The sequence below is a fragment of the Ailuropoda melanoleuca genome, chromosome 5 (genome assembly GCF_002007445.2).
Source record: "Ailuropoda melanoleuca isolate Jingjing chromosome 5, ASM200744v2, whole genome shotgun sequence".
In the NCBI taxonomy this organism is placed as follows: Eukaryota; Metazoa; Chordata; class Mammalia; order Carnivora; family Ursidae; genus Ailuropoda; species Ailuropoda melanoleuca.
This window is the reverse complement of record NC_048222.1, coordinates 63,337,330-63,355,744: the sequence shown is the minus strand read 5'-3', so window position 1 is coordinate 63,355,744 and position 18,415 is coordinate 63,337,330. Positions and strand designations below refer to the sequence as shown.

The 18,415-nt window shown below is 42.8% G+C and overlaps 1 protein-coding gene across 1 annotated transcript in view; it reads left to right on the top strand.

Annotated features, from left to right (window-relative positions):
* Positions 1 to 18,205, top strand: part of RTF1 (RTF1 homolog, Paf1/RNA polymerase II complex component) — a 52,115-nt gene extending 33,910 nt beyond the window's left edge. The window contains exons 5-18 of the mRNA XM_019802082.2: positions 1,729 to 1,843; positions 2,534 to 2,645; positions 8,653 to 8,788; positions 9,536 to 9,713; positions 10,672 to 10,754; positions 11,921 to 12,008; positions 12,101 to 12,208; positions 12,791 to 12,868; positions 13,473 to 13,594; positions 13,780 to 13,837; positions 14,274 to 14,351; positions 14,850 to 14,945; positions 15,700 to 15,811; positions 16,071 to 18,205. Of these exons, the coding sequence (XP_019657641.2) occupies positions 1,729 to 1,843; positions 2,534 to 2,645; positions 8,653 to 8,788; positions 9,536 to 9,713; positions 10,672 to 10,754; positions 11,921 to 12,008; positions 12,101 to 12,208; positions 12,791 to 12,868; positions 13,473 to 13,594; positions 13,780 to 13,837; positions 14,274 to 14,351; positions 14,850 to 14,945; positions 15,700 to 15,811; positions 16,071 to 16,177 (1,471 nt within the window). The 3' untranslated portion in view covers positions 16,178 to 18,205. The remainder of the gene's footprint in view (positions 1 to 1,728; positions 1,844 to 2,533; positions 2,646 to 8,652; positions 8,789 to 9,535; positions 9,714 to 10,671; positions 10,755 to 11,920; positions 12,009 to 12,100; positions 12,209 to 12,790; positions 12,869 to 13,472; positions 13,595 to 13,779; positions 13,838 to 14,273; positions 14,352 to 14,849; positions 14,946 to 15,699; positions 15,812 to 16,070) is intronic.
* The last annotated feature ends 210 nt before the right edge of the window (positions 18,206 to 18,415 follow it).

The window sequence follows — 18,415 nt, the reverse complement described above, 5'->3', positions numbered from 1 at the left end:
TTTTTGTAAGGTCGATAGTGATGTCTCTTCTTTCGTACCTGATTTTAGTAATTTGAATCTTCTGTCATTTTTTCTTGGCCTATTTAGACAAAGTTTTGTCAGTTTTTTGGATCTTTTCTAAGAAGCAACTTCTGGTTCCATCGATTATTGTTTTCCTGTTCTGTGTTTTCATTAATTCCTTGTCTGATCTTTATTAATTATTTTTTTCTGCTTGCTTTACATTTAGTTTGCTCTTCTTTTTCCACTCTGTTAAGGTAGAGGTTAAGTTACTGATTCAGAATATTCTTTTTTTTTTTTTTAAAGTAAGCTCTGTGCCTAACATGGGGCTTGAACTTAAAACCCCGAGATCAAAAGTCACGTGCTCTACCAACTCAGCCAGCCAGCCAGCTACCCCATCTTCCTTTAAACACAGGCATTTATAGCTATACATTTCCGTCTAGGCACTGCTTCAGCTACATCCTCTAAGTTTTGTTATGTTGTGTATTCATTTTCAGTCCTCAACTTATTTTCTAATTTCCCTTGTGATTTCTTCTTTGATCCATTGGTTACTTAGGAGTATGTTGTTATGTGTTTTTAAAAGAAGTAAATTCATTAACAGTGCTCCTTTATATCACATTACAAAAGTACATTAACAACCTTAATTATGAGTGTAAAGGACACAACAAAAGAGATTTGTACTGTGCTTTAAAAATTAAGTAAAAAAATCAAGTAAAAAAATCGACGGGATTATTTTAAAGTGTTATGAAAAGTTTAATGTTTATTATATTCCTTTATTCCTTCGATAATATTCCTTAAATTCATGCCCCTCAAAATAATTTTGTTTCATAAGAGCCTGATTTTTATTATAGGGAAGGAGCCTAGATTGCATTTGTTGAGGAGAATAGTTTATTTAATCACAGCATATTTTTTCATTATGTTTGCTGTTGTGGAGGTGAAGGGGGGGCATTTTTCCTAATGAAGAAAGATGGAGAGTGATGGGTTTTTTTAAATTTTGTTTTTAAGATTTTATTTTTAAATAAGCTCTACACTCATCGTGGGGCTCGAACTTACGACCTGGAGATCAAGAATCACATGCTCCACCAACTGAGCCAGCCAGGCGCCCCAAGAGTGGTGTTTTTAAGATACAGTCTTTGTCTTGACCACCTTAAAAATGTGACAGTGCGGGCACCTGGGTGGCTCAGTCAGTTGAGCTTCTGACTCTTGGTTTTGACTTAGGTCATGATCTCAGGGTTGGGAGATCGAGCCCATGTCGGGCTCCAAGCTGAGCGCGGAGTCCACTTGGGATTCTCTGTCTCTCTGTCCCTCTCCTCCACTCTCTCTCTCTTTCTCTCTGAAATAAATAAATCTTAAAAAAAAAAAAAAAGTGACAGTGGCTCTCTGGTTTCATTCTGTTTCTAATGGAACATCATTGCTATTGATCCAGAAGTTAACTATTTTCTGCTGTTATGTGAAGGTTGAAGAACAGCTGTGTGCTACCAACAGAGTACAATAGTAGCCTGAATATTTTCTCTCATTATAAGTCTATTCCAACTTAATGCTTTCAAGTACTTCTGGTATACTTATGTTCAATATTTTTAATGTACCTATAAGGTACATTGGAGTTTCTTGCAAGAAACCAAGATGTTTAACTCCTTCCCCCTCCTTACTTCCTTTATCCTATCTAATAGAAATCAGTTTTTGTAAATACTTCATTTCCATCTAAAAACCAAACAAATATCTTTTAACCAGATTTGAAATCAGGAAAAAACTAAAAACAGCCAAAAAGAAAGAAAAGAAAGAAAAAAAGAAAAAGCAAGAAGAGGAGCAGGAAAAGAAAAAGCTGACACAGATTCAAGAATCTCAGGTAGGAAATTCAGTGGTCCTTGTTATCCAAAAAATAAACCTCAGTTTTGAGTGTGTGTGTGCATGTGTTTATGTAAAAGGTGGTTTTATTTTTAAAAAATGGTTTTATATTAATCACCCTAGTTCAGTTTGTGCAAGACATACTGTCTTTATCTCGTAGGTTCGCTAATCTCTGGGCATATCATTTCAGCATTAGCTGTGCTGTTTAATTCCTTAGGAATTCTTCACCCAAGTCTGCTTTATAAAAAACAACTCACTGGTATGTGAGCATTCCTTAAGGGAAAGTTGATAGATGTCCTGTCCCAGGTAGCTGGATTAGTTCTGAAGTTTACTCAGGTGTGTGTCATCCTGGACGTGGTAATAAATGTAGCTGCAAAAATTAGTCATCTCTACATTCATCACATAAAGCTTGTTAAAAATATCCACAAATATGAGCCATCTAGGGTGGCCTTCCAGAAAGTGTTTATTCCTCTGAATCTTAGGCTTTCTGTTTATTAGGCAAGACCGGGCCGACTTTATGCTCTACCCTCTTTGCCCACTAGAGGATGCTCTCTTCCCCTAAACAAGTTTCAGTTTCTGCGGCCTATGTAGATTCCCATTGGAAAACTGAATGATTCGTTGTTAGGTATAGAGAATGTTTTCTTTGCCTGTTAATAAAAAAGAGCCATCCTGCATATTTTTCCCTCCCCAGGTAACATCCCACAACAAGGAACGGCGTTCCAAACGGGATGAGAAACTAGATAAGAAATCTCAAGCCATGGAGGAGCTAAAAGCAGAGCGGGAAAAACGGAAGAACAGAACAGGTCCGTGGGGAAAATGTAATGGCTCCTTTTCTCTGGGATCCTGTAATTGGACGTTCTGGTGCCCGTTTATATTCCCCCCCTTTTTATTAGTTCTTTTTTTTTAAGCTCTTAATTATGGGTAATTCCAAACACATAACAGAGAATAGTATAATGAACCTCCATGAACCCATCATCCAGCCTCAACAATCAGCTCATAACCAGTCTTGTTAAATCTGTATTCCCCTCTTTCATTGGGTTATTTGGAAGTAAATCACAGCATCATTGTATTTCAACCATAAATATTTCCGTATGTGTCTTTAAAAGATAAGCACTCTCTTGTTTTAAATGTAACTACAGTATCATTATCACATCTAAAAAACAGTAACTGTGACTTTCTTAATATTATCAAATATCTAGTCAGTGTTCAAATTTCTCTAGTTGTTGTGTGATTAAAATATACTAATTTGGTTGTTTGAATCAGGATCTTAAAAAAAGTCCACACATTGTGATTTGTTAATATGTCCCTGAAATCACTTAATCTGCGTGGGTTTTCCTGTTCATCTCTTTTTCCCCTTTGCTGCTTATTTTGAAGAAACTAGGTCGTTCGTCCTATAGTTTCTCAGATGCTGGGTACACCCCATTGGAGGCGTTGAATGTGTTGCTCTAGTTTCTTGAATTTCCTGTAATTTGTAGTAAGAGCTAGGGAATTGGACAGATTCAGATTTGTTCTGTTTCAGTTTCGGTTTTTGTGTGGAGGGGAAGGCTAAGTTTTAGGTGGTGGTGTATAGTTCCAGCAGGAGACACATAATACCTGTGTCTCACATTCTGTGATATTGCCAGCTCTGTCACTTAGCTTTTACCACAATAATGTGAAATAAAAGACTGCTCCAAACTTATAAATATGCATTTGCTCCTGTTCGTGGATCTGCAGTTCAGCAGAGGGTTGCCTCATACACAAGTGAGCTGGGATTGTCTCCAGGCTGCAGGTTTCGGGACCAGGTCTGTTACACGTATCTCCCTCCCTCCCTCCCTCAGACCAGTATACCTAGGGCACATTCTTTTCATGGTGATGGTAGAAATGAAATAGGGGCAAGCAAAAACGCTAGATGACTCTTGAGGCCTAGACTTGACATTGGCAGGTGCACTGCCAGGTCTGTGCATATTCCATTGGCCAAAGCAAGTCACGTGTCAAGCCCATCATTAATGGGTGGGAGGACTGCTGAGTCACATGGCAAAGGGCATGGGTGCAGAGAAGGGTGAAGAATTGGGTAATAGTAATAGGTTCTATCCCAGCAACCACTGATAATTATTACATAGATCATTTAATTCATTATGAGGTGCAAAATGGTGATATTCTAATCTGTCATTCTTTCTTCATTTATTATCTGGTCCACTTTTATAAAGAGAAATTTCTCATCAGCTATTTAGTTATCATTAGGTACATTTCGTATAGGAAAGGCAGAATAAATGCTGCATTTTTTTACCTTTTATTACTAGTTTTCAAAAGAATGAGGTAGTACCTTAGCATCTTCCAAAGGTGACCACTGAGGTTTGTGGGGGTGTGTGTGTATACATTTTTTTTAAGATTTTATTCATTTATTAGAGAGAGAGCACGCAAGAGAAAGCATGAGTGGGGTGGCGGGGGGTGGGGGGAGCCGACTCCCCACTGAGCTGGTAGCCTGGGGCTGGATCCCAGGACTCTGGGATCGTGACCTGAGCTAAAGGCAGAGGCTTAGCTGACTGAGCCACCCCGGTTCCCCTGTTTGCTTATTTTTAATGTCCTTTTGTGTATTTAATCCATTGCAGTTATTATTGACTCTCAAATTGTCCCATCTTCAGTCACTAGCCTGAGTCCTTTTGATGTGAGACCCCAGTAGTCTTCAGTAGCTTTCTTTTTTTCTGGATTTAGAATCGGCCATTTCTCTAAGGAGTCTTTTCATGAGAAACTGTTATTAAACACCATAGTCCAGACATAAGGACGGCTCATGCTACTGGGTTGGCTATTATTTCTAAGCCTTTCAATACAGAGACCTAGGATTTTTTTTTTTTTAAGGATAAATTTTATCCTTATAAGTTCCATATTGATAAGTCCATTTCAGAATCAGAATGCTAAGGGGTTTTTTTTGTTTTGGTTTTTTAACAACATTATTGAGATAAAACAAAGGTAGCGGGATGCTTGGATGGCTCAGTCGGTTAAGTGTCTGTCTTCAACTCAGGTCATGATCCCAGGATCCTGGGATCGAGTCCAGCATTGGGCTTCTTGCTCAGCGGGGAGCCTGCCACTCCCCCTGCTTGTGCGCACTCTCTCTCTCTCTGACAAATAAATACTTAAAATCTTTAAAAAAAAATAAAAACAAAGATAGCGTACTGTTTATTCCTTTAAAATGTACAAGGCAGTGGCTTTTAGTATATTCACAAAGCTGTGAGATAAAACTCAATAAATTTTAGAATGTTTCATTACTACAAAAAGAAAGCTCATATCCCTTAGCCATCACTGCCCCCCAGACCTGTCATCCCCCAGTCTTAGGCAACCTGTAATTGACTTTCTGTCTTTATAGAGTTGCTTGTTGTGGACATTTCATATAATTGGAATCATACAATGTATGGTCTTTTGTGTCTGGCTTTTTTCACTTAGCATAATGTTTCCTAGATTTATTCATGTTGTAATATATATTACTTCATTAATGGATGTACATATTTTGTTTATCCATTCACCTGCCAATGAACATTTGGGTTGTTTCCACTTTTTGACTATTATGGATAATGCTGCTTGTGAGCATTTGTGTATAAGTCGTTGGGTAGACATATGTTTTCATTTCTCTTGAGTATTTACTTAGGAGTGAAATTGTTGAAGCATATGGCAGCTCTGTGTTTGATCTTTTGAGAAACTACCAGACTGGGCATCTGGGGGGCTCAGTTGGTTCAGCATCTGCCTTCTGCTCAGGTCGTGATCCCAGGGTCCAGGAATCGAGTCTCCCTCTACCCCTCCACCTGCTTGTGATCTCTCTCTCTCTCAAATAAATAAATAAAATCTTAAAAGAAAAAAAAAAGAAGTAAAGAAAAGAAACTACCAGACTGTTTTCCAGAGAGGCTTCACCATTTTGCATTCCCACCAATAAAGTTACAAAGGTTTCACTTTTTCCACATCTTTACCAAGACTTGTTAATTGTCTTTCTGATTCTAACCATCTTAGTGGGTATGGAGTGGTATTTCATTGTGGTTTTGATTTGCATTTTCCTAATGATTAGTGGTATTGAGCATCTTTTCATGTGCTTGTTGACCATTAGATTATCTTTCTTTGATGAAATGTCTGTTCACGTCCTTTGACCATTTTTTAATCAAGTTCTTCATTTTCTGTTGTTGATTTGTGAGTTCTTTAAATATTTTGAATATGAATCCCTCATCAGATCTATCATTTGCAAATATTTTCTGTCATTCTGTAGGTTTCTTTTCACTCTTGATAGTATCTTTTCGTTTTATGAAAGTTTTTAATTTTGATGAAGTACAATTTAATTTTTTTCTTCTTTTGTTGCTTGTGCTTTTGGTGTCATACCCAAGAAATCATTGCCAAATCCAGTGTTGTGAAGCATTTCCCTTATGTTTTCTTCCAAGAGTTTCATAGCTTTAGCTCTTAAATTTATGTCTTTGTTTTTTGGTTTTGTTTGGTTTGGTTTTTAGAGAGGGAGGGTGGGGAGGGGCAGAGGGGGAGAGAGAATCTTACGTGGAGGTCAGTGCGGGTCTTGATCTCACTACCCTGAAATCATGACTTAAGCCAAAATCAAGAGTCAGATGCTTAACAGACTGAGCCACCCAGATGCCCCACATTTAGGTCTTTGATTCGTATATGGTGTAGAGTAAGGATCTAACTTCTTTTTTTTTTTTTCTTTTTTTTCTTTTTTGACTTGGTATATCCAGTTTTCTCAGCACCACTTTTGAAAAGACTTATTTCCTCCATTAGTGGTCTTGACACCGTTGTCGAAAATCATTTGACCATATATGTGAGGGTTTTTTTCTGGGCTTTCTACTTTATTGATCTATGTGTCTATCTTTTGAATGACTGTATTTTAAAGTCAAGTGTTACAGTTCCCATTGTGTGATTGTGCCATCAGTTGAATATTTCATTTCTCTTGTGCTATATAGAGATGACTTATTGCTGTTATTTTGTTCCATGATTATATGAAATACAAGGTTCCCGGGGTGCCTGGCTGGCTCAGTCGGTAGAGCATGCCACTGCTGATCTCAGGGTCATGAGTTCAAGCCCCACGTTGGGTATAGAGCTTACTTAAAAACAAACAAACAAACAAACAAAACACACACACACACACACACACAAGGTTCCCAAGTCAAAGCTGCTAATAAACAAGATATATTCAAAGAAATTTAGTATCTGTACCTTTCTATTTCACCCTTGGCCTCCCTCCTGTAACAGGCAACCATTTAAAAAAATTTTTTATATCTTTTTTTTTTTTTTAATGAAAGGACACAGATTCACCTTCCATCTTAGATTAATGGTAGTTCACCATGCATGCTTTCCTCTACCTTGCTTTTTTCATTTAACCATAGATCCTAGAGGTCACTCTTTAGTTTTTATATCACATAATGGTTGGTAGATGACTTTTTTTTTTTAAGTTTTATTTAAATAATCTCTGTACCCAATGTGGGGTTCGAACTCATGACTGGAGATCAAGAGTCGCATTCTCCTCCAACTGAGCCAGCCAGGAGCCTCTAAACTACCTGCTTTTGTAAATAGAATTTTATTGGAAAGCAGCAGAGCCCATTTGTTTCATAATTGTAGCTGCTTTTTATCTACACCAGCAAAGTTGAGTAGTTGAAATAGTGACCACATGAAGCACAGACCTAAAATATTTACTGACTGCCCCTCCAAAAAACATTTTCTGACTCAGTATGTAGTGTAATGACTCGTGTTTTTTGTTTTTTGTTTTATTTAGGGGCGCCTGGGTGGCTCAGTTGGTTAAGCGTCTGCCTTTGGCTCAGGTCATAATCCCAGGGTTCTGGGATCGAGCCCCACATCGGGCTCCCTGCTCACGGGGAGTCTGCTTCTCCCTCTCCTCCCACTCACGCTCTGTGTCACTCTCTCTCTCTCTCATATAAATAAAAATCTTTGAAAAAAAAAAGATTTTTTAAATTTATTTATTAAAAGAGAGAGTGTGAGCAGGAAGAAGAGGGAGAGAGGATTTGAAGCAGACTCCGTGCTCAGTGCAGAGCCCAACGTGGGGTTCTGTCCCACAAGTGTGAGATCATAAGCTGAGCAGAAACCAAGTGTCAGACATTGAACCGACTGCAGCAGCCAGGCGCCCCTGGCCCCTTTCTCACAGCTGCATAGTAGTCTGGTTCGGTGGGTGTATAGAGGTGATTCAGCTGCTCCCCTGTGCAGACATTTGGGTTGTTTTCAGTCTTCTGCTCATTCAAATAGTACTTTAAATTGAAAATAAAGGTTTTCTCCAAAACCCTCTGAAGATATCACGAAAATTTTCCCCATCTTTCTTGCCCATCTTAAGGTGTCTTGAGTATAATAAAGACAACTGTCAGTAAAGTTGGTGACCCTTTCTGCCCACTTAGCAATAAACTTCCAGCCGTTTTTTTGTCTATTAAAGCTTGACATTTGGTGCCTGGATGGTTTGTTTGTTTGTTTGTTTTTTAAGATTTTACTTATTTATTTGTCAGAGAGAGACAGCACAAGCAGGGTGAGCAGCAGGCAGAGGAAGAAGCATGCTCCCTGCTGAGCAAGGAGCCCTGTGTGGGACTTGATCCCAGGACCCTGGGATCATGACCTGAGCTGAAGGCGGCAGACGCTTAACCAACTGAGCCATACAGGTGTCCCTGCCTGAATGTTTTTAACTCTGGTTTAACTCACTTCTGTATGTAACCCAAGTGATCACAGTGCGATCCAGAGAGGATGGGGCTGTCTGTTGAGTCCCTTCCCATGTCCCAGTTCTTTTTCAAGGATGAAAGATGTTTCAGTTTCTTATTGAAAGAATGTGGATAAACATTTCCTCTTTCCTTTTAGCTGAGCTCCTCGCTAAAAAACAGCCATTGAAAACCAGTGAGGTGTACTCTGATGATGAGGAAGAGGAAGAGGATGACAAGTCCAGTGAAAAGTCCGACCGCTCATCCCGAACGTCGTCATCTGATGAAGAAGAGGAGTAAGCTCTGTATATTTTGGTCTAGTAGTCAGGATAGGTGTGTTCTTTGTGGAGAAACTTAGTGTAGTTTCCAGAGTTCTTGTTTGGATGGTAAACTCTGGTTTGGTTAGTACCCTGAAATGCAGAGCTGAGTTCCCCAACACATCAGCCCAAACATATCCTCCTGCCTTCAGCTCCTAGCCTGCACCCCTGGGCGTTTCGTCTGGGCCTGGCAGGTAAGAACTGACTTCATGTCCCCCTCAGACTGGCCTGGAGCTTCTGTTACTTTTCTTACTCTGTTAGGTTATCTGGAATGACAGCCTCAGTGAAGACCATTCATTCTACCAGTTAGGAACAGGATTCTGTTACCACTCTTTCCTGTGGCTTCATTTATTTCTCCTGTGGTTAATTTCATGTATTTTGGTTAAGTTTTAAGAAGTTGATAGTATTTATGTATCTTGATCTGATTTGTTGTTGTTGTTGTTGTTGTTTTGTTTGTGGGTTTTTTGTTTTGTTTTGTTTTTCCAAAGAAAGAGAGCACATGTCGGAGACCGGTCGGGGGATGCGGGGGAGAGGGTGGGAGAGAGAGAAGCTTAAGCAAGTTCCACACCTAGTGTGGAGCCCAACATGGGGCTGGATATCACAACCCCTGAGATCTTGACCTGAGCCAAAATCAAGAGTCGGACGCTTAACCGACTGAGCCACCCAGGCGCCCCTTGATCTGTTTTTATGAGGAACACTTTTCCCATTGCCCTTTATTCCTCACAGGAAAGAAGAGATCCCTCCCAAATCACAACCAGTCTCCTTACCCGAGGAATTGAATCGGGTTCGATTATCACGGCATAAGCTAGAGCGTTGGTGTCACATGCCCTTCTTTGCTAAAACGGTCACAGGATGTTTTGTACGGATTGGCATTGGAAACCACAACAGCAAACCAGTTTACCGGGTTGGTGTTTCTTTCCATGGACAATTGTCCATGTTTTAAATATAATGATTCTTGACTGGGAGTAGGAGCTGCTGAACAAGTCTGTCACTTTTCTGCTACCGTTTGATGGGAAAATAAACTCTAATTGAGATGCCTATAGAATAAGGACAGTCTGAGGTAACCAGAGCTTACGTGACCTGTTGCCAGAACGAGCCTTTGGAGCCCTCTGGAGGGGGGTTTGGATTTAGAATAACTCTCTTTATTTTCCTTTCATATAAAAGCGAGAAGAGAGACATTTAAGGAGTATTCATTGGGAGTTACATAATCTGGAAGCTTTGTTCATTTGAAAAATAAATAAATGAAAATTTTCCATGTTACATACTAAGTGACTTCTAAAACAGAATTATATTGAGGCTTAAAAACAAACACAAAAACACAAAAAAACCACCCTCCAACCTAATAGAGGTGGTTTTGTGAGTTCTGGCCCTGCTTCTGTGATCTGGGTGGCTGGAACATAGCTGTTTGGTTTGTTTCTTTTTGTTTGTTTTAGCCTGGGTTGTATGGTTTTAATATGTGTTTACCTCCTTCTGTGAGGACCAGCAGCCATGCTGTGTCCCAGAAAGCTTGACAAACAGAAACTGACCTCCATGGTCTTCGTATTTGGTTAATGAAACGGACTTCTGAGATCCCCAGTACATGCCCTCGGTAAGGTCGAGTTAAGTCGGAGGGGAAGCTTCTAACGGGCCCCACCAGGCCAAATGCCTCCTCTCCCGGCGCTTGCTCCCGCTGTGTTCGGGGCTCCTGGTGCTTGGCCATCTGGGTTCTGAGCCTGAGGAACGTGCCCAGAGCACCTCGCAGCTGTGGGGTTCTCTCAGTGCAGGGTCACTCGTCCACAGTTAAGTGGGTAGAGTCAAAGAGGGAGTGGTGTGGAGAGCTCTGAAAAAGTCTGTTTTTAACTGGTCTCTGTCCTTTCACTTAGGTGGCTGAGATCACGGGTGTTGTGGAAACCGCTAAAGTTTACCAGCTTGGTGGCACTAGGACAAACAAAGGGCTCCAGCTACGGTAGGGGAGGCACTGCCGTGGCAGCTTCTGCTCCTGCCGCGCTCGGGCACTGGCTGTGTTGGGGCTGTCATTCTCACCCAATGTGATGTTTCTTGTTAGAGTGAATTTCCGTTGTCCCCACAGGGGACTTGGACAGAAACTTATTCTGCCTTTGCCTGTAGGGAAAGGGAGGGTATCTCTCTCTCACAGGGGAAATCCGGGACAAGAAGTGTTAGGACACAGAGAAGGAAAAAGGCAGGTTGGGAGCTCGTCCCGTCTAGAGCCCTGCAGGCATTTCCCTGGTGACCATGGTCAGGGGGCTTGCTTCTGGTCCTGGCTCTCTCCCTAACTAACCTGATCTTTGACAGGTCGAGCCACCTCTCAGGACTTGGTTTCCTCTTCAGTAACATGATCCTTACTGAGTGCCTGCCATGTGCCACTGTTCTGGGCATCAGAATGGAGGCAAAAACAAAGCAGACACACGCAAATTCTTCCCCTCTTGGAGCCTGAAAATTCTAGAGACCCTGTGTAAGAAGAAACAGAAGTAGTTTGTCAGGATCACCGCAAATAGCAGCTGATAGATTCGGCTGTATCATGGCCTAATTTGGTCTCTGTGGTCTCCGTTCCCTTCTGTCCCCGTCATTTTCCTGGTCTGTTTTAAAAGAGCCAGTTGGGATAGGCAGTGACCATGACATGCAGAGAGTGATTGTGCCTAGAAGAATGGCACTGACTCGCTTAACTTTGCCACCATAGTGGTCAGTCAGAAGGCAGTGTGCTTTCTCTCTAGGGAATGGAGTTTCCTTGTGATTCAGATATCTACATAATATTTCATATCCTTGGTGCCAGTTGACTGTGACAGATTTTATTGTAAATGGACTTTTGAAGCACTGGCCAAGTCTGTTTTTTCCCCAGTGCTAGCTGTGATTCTTTATCCTGGCTGCCCATTAGAACAGCCTGAGAGGTATTGTTTGTTTAATATCATTCCTGGTTCCTACTCCCAGAGGTTCTGACTCATTTGAACTAGAATGGTGCTTTGAGAGAATTTTTACAGATCTTCCTAGGTGATTCTCAAGGGCAGCCAGGATTGAGAACCACAGAGATAAGTGGTTCACAGTCTGGTTGGGTTGCTTTGCTGCTGCTGCAGGTAACATACCCATTCTTGGAAATGCTGTCTCCTTTTTTTGTAGGCATGGCAACGACCAACGAGTGTTCCGCCTAGAGTTTGTCTCAAACCAAGAATTCACTGAAAGCGAATTCATGAAATGGAAAGAAGCGGTAAGTGGATAGATAGCCCCTAGCTGTTCATGAAAACCCCGAGAAAGTTTCCAGAATCTCTTTTAATAACCTGTTGTTGTGTTTTGGTCTAGATGTTCTCTGCTGGCATGCAGTTGCCCACTCTAGATGAAATCAATAAGAAGGAGTTGTCTATTAAAGAAGCTCTTAATTATAAATTCAATGATCAGGACATTGAAGAGGTGAGAAACCTGGCGTCCCAGAGATTGGAGATTCAATTAAGAACCAGTGTTGGAGAAGATCATGACTTTCTTCTCTTTCCCTGTATCTGGACGTTTTTACCTGTGCTACTATTGCATAAGAATGAGAGAATATTGATATTACTACCTTCTTGATAGTTCTTCCAGATTTTATCTATACATTCTAATTTGAAGTCATAGAGTAAAGAAGTGTATTTAGAGTTCAGGGATCTGTATCCTGCTAGGCTTGGTCCTTCAAGAGTTTCCTTTCTCCAAAACATTTTGGTAAAATTCTTTGATCTCTGTTCTCTTGGACAGTGGCTAGCCTTACAGTACCAGGTCCTTGGGCTGCTGCTGCTTATTGGTGCATGTTCCTTCAGACTGTCCCAGAAGAATCTGCGTGACCCTGGAAGCAGCATAGTATCCCTTGGAATGAACTCGCTCTCTCTCTCTCTGGGGCATGACACTGCTGTAGGAAGAGCAGCTCTCTTTTAACTAGCTGCTTGTCTCCAAAATGGGCTCATTAGCCTGTCTACAGAAATAGTTTAGGAATACCTCACTGCTGGTATCTCCTCTCTGGTACAGATTGTAAAAGAGAAAGAAAGGTTCAGAAAAGCTCCACCCAACTATGCTATGAAGAAGACTCAGCTGCTAAAGGAAAAGGTGAGGACTTGCACTTGACCCTCCTTCCTTATCCTGTAAGATGTGGAAATCAGGCTTGTTCATCCCCTCGGTTAGTGGTGGTGGGATTGGGCTCCAGTGGAAGCAACACGGTGCTTTCCTGGCGCCTGTGCACCATCCCTTGGCCATTTTCCTTTCTGTAAGTGGAAACTGATCGCATTCGTTCCATTCTCCTTACTTCCTAGTCCCTTTTGTTTTGTGTGTAATGAGACTGAAGCCAGGGTCCTCTCAGCACTGGGTCTGAACAGATGGTACTGCCCAGCCCAGCTGAGCTGGCTGGCTTTCCATTCTTCACATCAGGACGGGGGTGAGCGTCACTCACGGGGTGAGTGAGCCCTGTGGACCTGGGTTCCGAGGTCAGTGCTACACATCCCTGCTACCAGGGGCCCAGGGCCAGAGAGTTTATGGCAAGATGTTAACTACTATAATAAGAATTACAAACCTTGCATTTGTAAAGTTTGTTTTCAGTGTCCTTTCATATTTCCTGTCATTTGTTCATCACGTGAGCTGTCTTGCCTGTGCTGGAAGGGGACACTTGATACAGGGCCTGTCACAGCCAAGAACTCACACGTCTCTCTGTATGCAGGCAATGGCTGAGGACCTGGGGGATCAAGACAAGGCCAAACAGATCCAAGACCAGCTGAATGAGCTGGAGGAGCGGGCAGAGGCCCTGGACCGCCAGCGGACCAAGAACATATCTGCTATCAGGTGTGTGACAGAGCCTGTTTTGGTTGGGCTCCTATTTGGTACCCACAGACCTTGCCACAGTCAGCAGGCGAGCCTGTGGCCTTGCACACCCTGCGCTGCGCTGGCTTCGTGTGGCTCTGGGATCAGGGCTGAGTGGTTCCCTCCCTCCTTCCACAGCCACTGACGCACCTCTTACTCCCCCACAGTTACATCAACCAGCGGAACCGGGAGTGGAACATTGTGGAGTCTGAGAAGGCCCTTGTGGTGAGTAAGACAACTTTATTTGGATCACTGAAAACAATTTTAATTAATAAAATGATACAAAATCTTCCATATTTCTTGCTCGTTTATTTTTTTAATTACTGACATAACATGTACACTTCACATACACATGCTCTGGGTGCACACGGAGACCCATAGGAGTTATTGATTGATAATGAAAAGCAGCAGTCTCCTGCCTGTCTTACCCTCCCCATCCCGTAGCTTCTTCTCCACAGGTATTCATCTTTATCGACTTGCACTTTTGTTCTTTCGGTTGCTGCCCCCATATCTGCTCTGGTGTTCTTGAAGGGAAGAGGATGATAGACCACTTTTGATTTGCTTTAGCCCTTGCAAAGATGGCTATTTATACGTAAGCTTAGGATAAACGAAAGGCGGGGAAAAGGAGACACAGTTCTGTAATGCATGCTTTCTGTTTCAGGCTGAAAGTCACAACATGAAAAACCAACAGATGGATCCCTTTACCAGGCGGCAGTGCAAACCTACCATCGTTTCTAATGTGAGTGCTGAAAGAGGACGTTTTTAGTCAGGACCTAGATTCTAGGACATAAAATCAATTCCATTAGGAGATTAATAAGGAAGTTAAAAATAATGTTGTCTTAGTGGGATTTGCTTGCCTCAAACTCTTGGGTCTGGCTACCTCTTTTTTTTTTTTTTTTCCCCTCTTTTTTTTAAATCTTGCTGTAGGATACACAGGTAGTGAAAACCTGGCACGGATTTGGAGACGCCTCCGGACTCACCCCTCCTGTGTCAGGGTGGGTTTACCAATGCAGCAGATATTAGGAGTGTGGAGGCTGGGCCACCTAGGGCCAGGCCGGCCTGGGCTGGGCTTCAAAGCTTTAATTGCCTCTCTTTGCTGCCTTGAGGAAAACCCCACTGAGCTGCTGACGGGTCCACTGTGGTGCTTGTGATGTTAGTGGTGGTCGATGGGAAAGAATCTGGCATAGCACTGTGTGAGTGTTAAATAATCTCTAAAATAACTTAATTTCTCTCTCAGTCCAGAGACCCAGCTGTTCAAGCTGCCATCTTGGCCCAGCTGAATGCAAAATACGGTTCTGGAGTGTTACCAGATGCTCCGAAGGAAATGAGCAAGGCAAGTGCGGTGCTGCCTGTGGCTGCAGAGCAGGGCTGCCGGCCTGGACTCTCGGCCTGGGTTAGGCCTGACCGTTCCCCCGGAGGAACAAAGCCTCCCACTGGCAGCCCTTTCCCCATCCTGATGCTTTACAAATACAGTAAGCAGCTACTGAACTTTCAGAACCTACATGCTCAACCCAACACCACTACTTAACTAAGGCCTTGAGTACCTAGCTTTAGGCGACTGACATCTAGCCCTCTGATCCACATTTTCTCACGTGTAAAACGGGGATAATACTCTCCATCCTGCTGCCTCACCGCATAATTGGGAGATGGTGATGACACATAAGGATCAGGTGGTTATAAAGGTGAAAGCTCTTTGAAAACTTTTATAAAATGTTCAACAGAGAAACTGTCCATTTAGAAGCAGTTTTTTGCATAAGTTAGGGCTTTTCCTGTGGAGCCCAAACTGTCCCAGGAATTTCTGAAATCGTGGGTCAGAAGATAGCTTATTGTCTTAAGCCCCTTGTCCCCCACACCACAGACATGAGCCTTCCCTTTCCTCTTTTAGGCTTCAGAAAAGATACCTTCTTATGGCCTCTGCTACCCTCCCTCTGAGAGAAGGAATCGGGAAAGGGCTTAGCAGAAAGAGCTGATGAGCTTGAGCCAAAGCTGTTTTTTTTTTTTCTTTTTTTTAACCATTAGTGGCTGCTGCTGCTTGAAGTCCACTTGCATTTATACTTTTATAATGAGTTTTTCTCTTCACATTGCAGGGCCAGGGAAAGGATAAAGATTTGAACTCTAAGTCAGCCAGCGACCTCTCAGAAGATTTGTTCAAAGTACATGATTTCGACGTGAAGATTGATTTACAAGTTCCCAGTTCGGGTAGGTGAGGGTGGGGAACGCAGTGATGGCTGAGGACCAGACGGCAGTAAGGCTAGACCTGGTCAGCAGAGAGGCCTGATTTTCGGGAAGAAGTGCGGGTGTCCACTCCTCCGTCTTTATAGAGGCCAGAGGAAGCGGGGCTGCTGGTGTTTTGGAGAGGGAGCAGGGACAGGCAGGCAGGCCACCGGAAGGAGTGCCGCGTAAGACTAAAAGGACTTGGTAGGCTCCTCAGATGCCAGTTTGCTCTTCTCTCCCACAGAGTCAAAGGCTTTGGCCATCACCTCCAAGGCTCCACCAGCCAAAGATGGGGCTCCAAGGAGATCGCTAAACTTGGAAGACTACAAAAAACGACGAGGGCTTATTTGAGCGCACCCAGCCTGCTGCTTCTGACCCTGCATGCCCCATCACAGTGTCCTCTTTTCCTCTTTTCCTTTGATTTGCCCTCTTTGGGCTGGAGCAGCAGAACTGGGAAGAGACTCTAAACTGCCAGTCATCTGTAATATAAACCATTTGCTGTATAGACCTCCCTTGTCCACACCATCTCCCACCCCGCCCAGGCCTCTCACCCAGTGTGGGCCTGGGCTCTCTTGGGCTTTATCCATGTCTTTAGATTTGTGTTTGCCTTTCTTTTTGTTTTGTTTTTTTGTTTTTGTTTTTAAACCAGCACAGTTCATTGGCCACTCTGCACACATTCAGTATTAGCGTGGAGCTGGGATTCTTGCTGGAGCCCCTGGTTGGCGACAGCAGCAGCACTAGGCAGTTTCCTCCGTGGGCTGCCTCGGACCCAACCATTGACCATTTGGCACCGGACCCTTGTGGAGGGAGTGGGGACTGGGCACCTGCAGTCCTCCTTCCTCTCTCCTCATCTTTCTCTTCTTCCCATCTCTGCAGAAGAGAGGTTTTCAAATCCAATTTAGTTTCCAAAAAGTGTACATTTGGGGGGGGGCTATTTGAGAGAGAGTGTGTGTGTGTGTGTGTGTGTGTGTCTGTAAGTGTGGATTTTTTTAATCATTTTTTTAAAATGCAGTACTCTTTGTATCAGTCTGTCATGGGTCTATAGCTGTTTCAGATTTTTTTCAGCTGTACTCGAGCATCTGAAACTGCAAGAAAGAAACTCATTAAATGTGATTCTTCTTACTAAACAGGCCTGACTGCTGTAGCTATGTAACATCCCCTCCCCCACATCCCTTTCCCCCTCCCCTCCCACCTCAGAGAAAGCACCCCCGTGTAGTCCCTGCCCTGTAGGCTGTGTCCCAGCAGGCGGGAGGGAAGCCCCCGGCCAGGTACTGGACAGGGCAGTGCAGGTGTCTTGCTCACCCCTGGGTACGGCCCACAGCTTCTTGGCTGAACACAGACTGTGTCTTTTCCCCACCCCATGTACTTGTGTCTTCCTAGTGATTCTGTTTTGCTGTTTCAGAAAGAATAATATTTTGTTTTGTTTTTCTAAGAGAAAGTATTCAACGTGAATGTGGAGAGAGCGAACACAAAAAGACTTAGGTTGCAAATGTTACAAGCATGTGCAGTTCTGTGTGTGTGTACATATATATATGGTAAGCATATATATTGTTGTGCAGCTAGGGTGAAGCCAGCAAAGTGTGTATGTCTTTATGAAATGTTTGAAAAGAGATAAGCTGACTGCTTGATAATCATTCTCAGGTGTAAAGCTCCAAGTGTAAATAAAAGTGGCATTTAACAAATCTTTTCAGAACAAAGTACAGCTGACTATATATACCAAGAACTAAGCTAAAGAAACAGCTGAGAGCTGCTGAGTCCCACGAGAGGGAGAGGAACTTAGAGGCTCTGCTTTGTACTTCTTCACCCTACTTTTCTGTAAGGAAGTGGGATGATGGGAAGTCACGACTTCAGTTGTATTTAAACAGAAAAATGAACTTGGTGACTCTTCTGGGTTTAGTAGAGCCTCGGTGTTGCTTTAACTTAGTTAACGCTTTTTTATTTTCAAAAGAAGCAGCAATGGATGGTTTTTTTAAAGTATTGTGACTGTAAAATCGGTGAACTGTGACTGTAACATAGCTGTGTGGTGGCTGTGCTGCAGTTCGGTTGGGCAAAGGTGGGCAATGGACTCATTAAAATCATATATACTTGAACAGTCCATTGACCGAAACCCTTTATAGACTGTTGCGTAAATATGGAATCACAGACTGCGAACCGTTGCCCGGACTCCAGCAGAGTCCTGGAGGCTGCTGGGACCTCTCCTATCATGACAAACCTGGACTGTTTTTTCTTTCTGGTTTTCAAAGACATGAAATTATAGAATCCATATAATTTGCTGGAGTCATTCTGATCCACCATGTAGATCTGTATTTAGTATCATTTGGATTTGGAGAAGTGTCGATTACATTATGGCTGTGTAATAAAATTTTTATTAAAACTGCATCACACTGTAGCCACTTTGCCACTACCTCCCCACATGGAGCTGCTGAAACTCTCTTCTGAGACGCCGACACCCAGCAAGGAGAAAGGCCAACCAGCATATCACCTGAGTCGTCTCCTTGGTGATTGGAGTCAAGACCGAGAACTTGTCTCCAGTCTCCACTGAGGCAGGGCCTCTGAACTGAGATCTTAACCAGGCGAAAGATGTTGGCT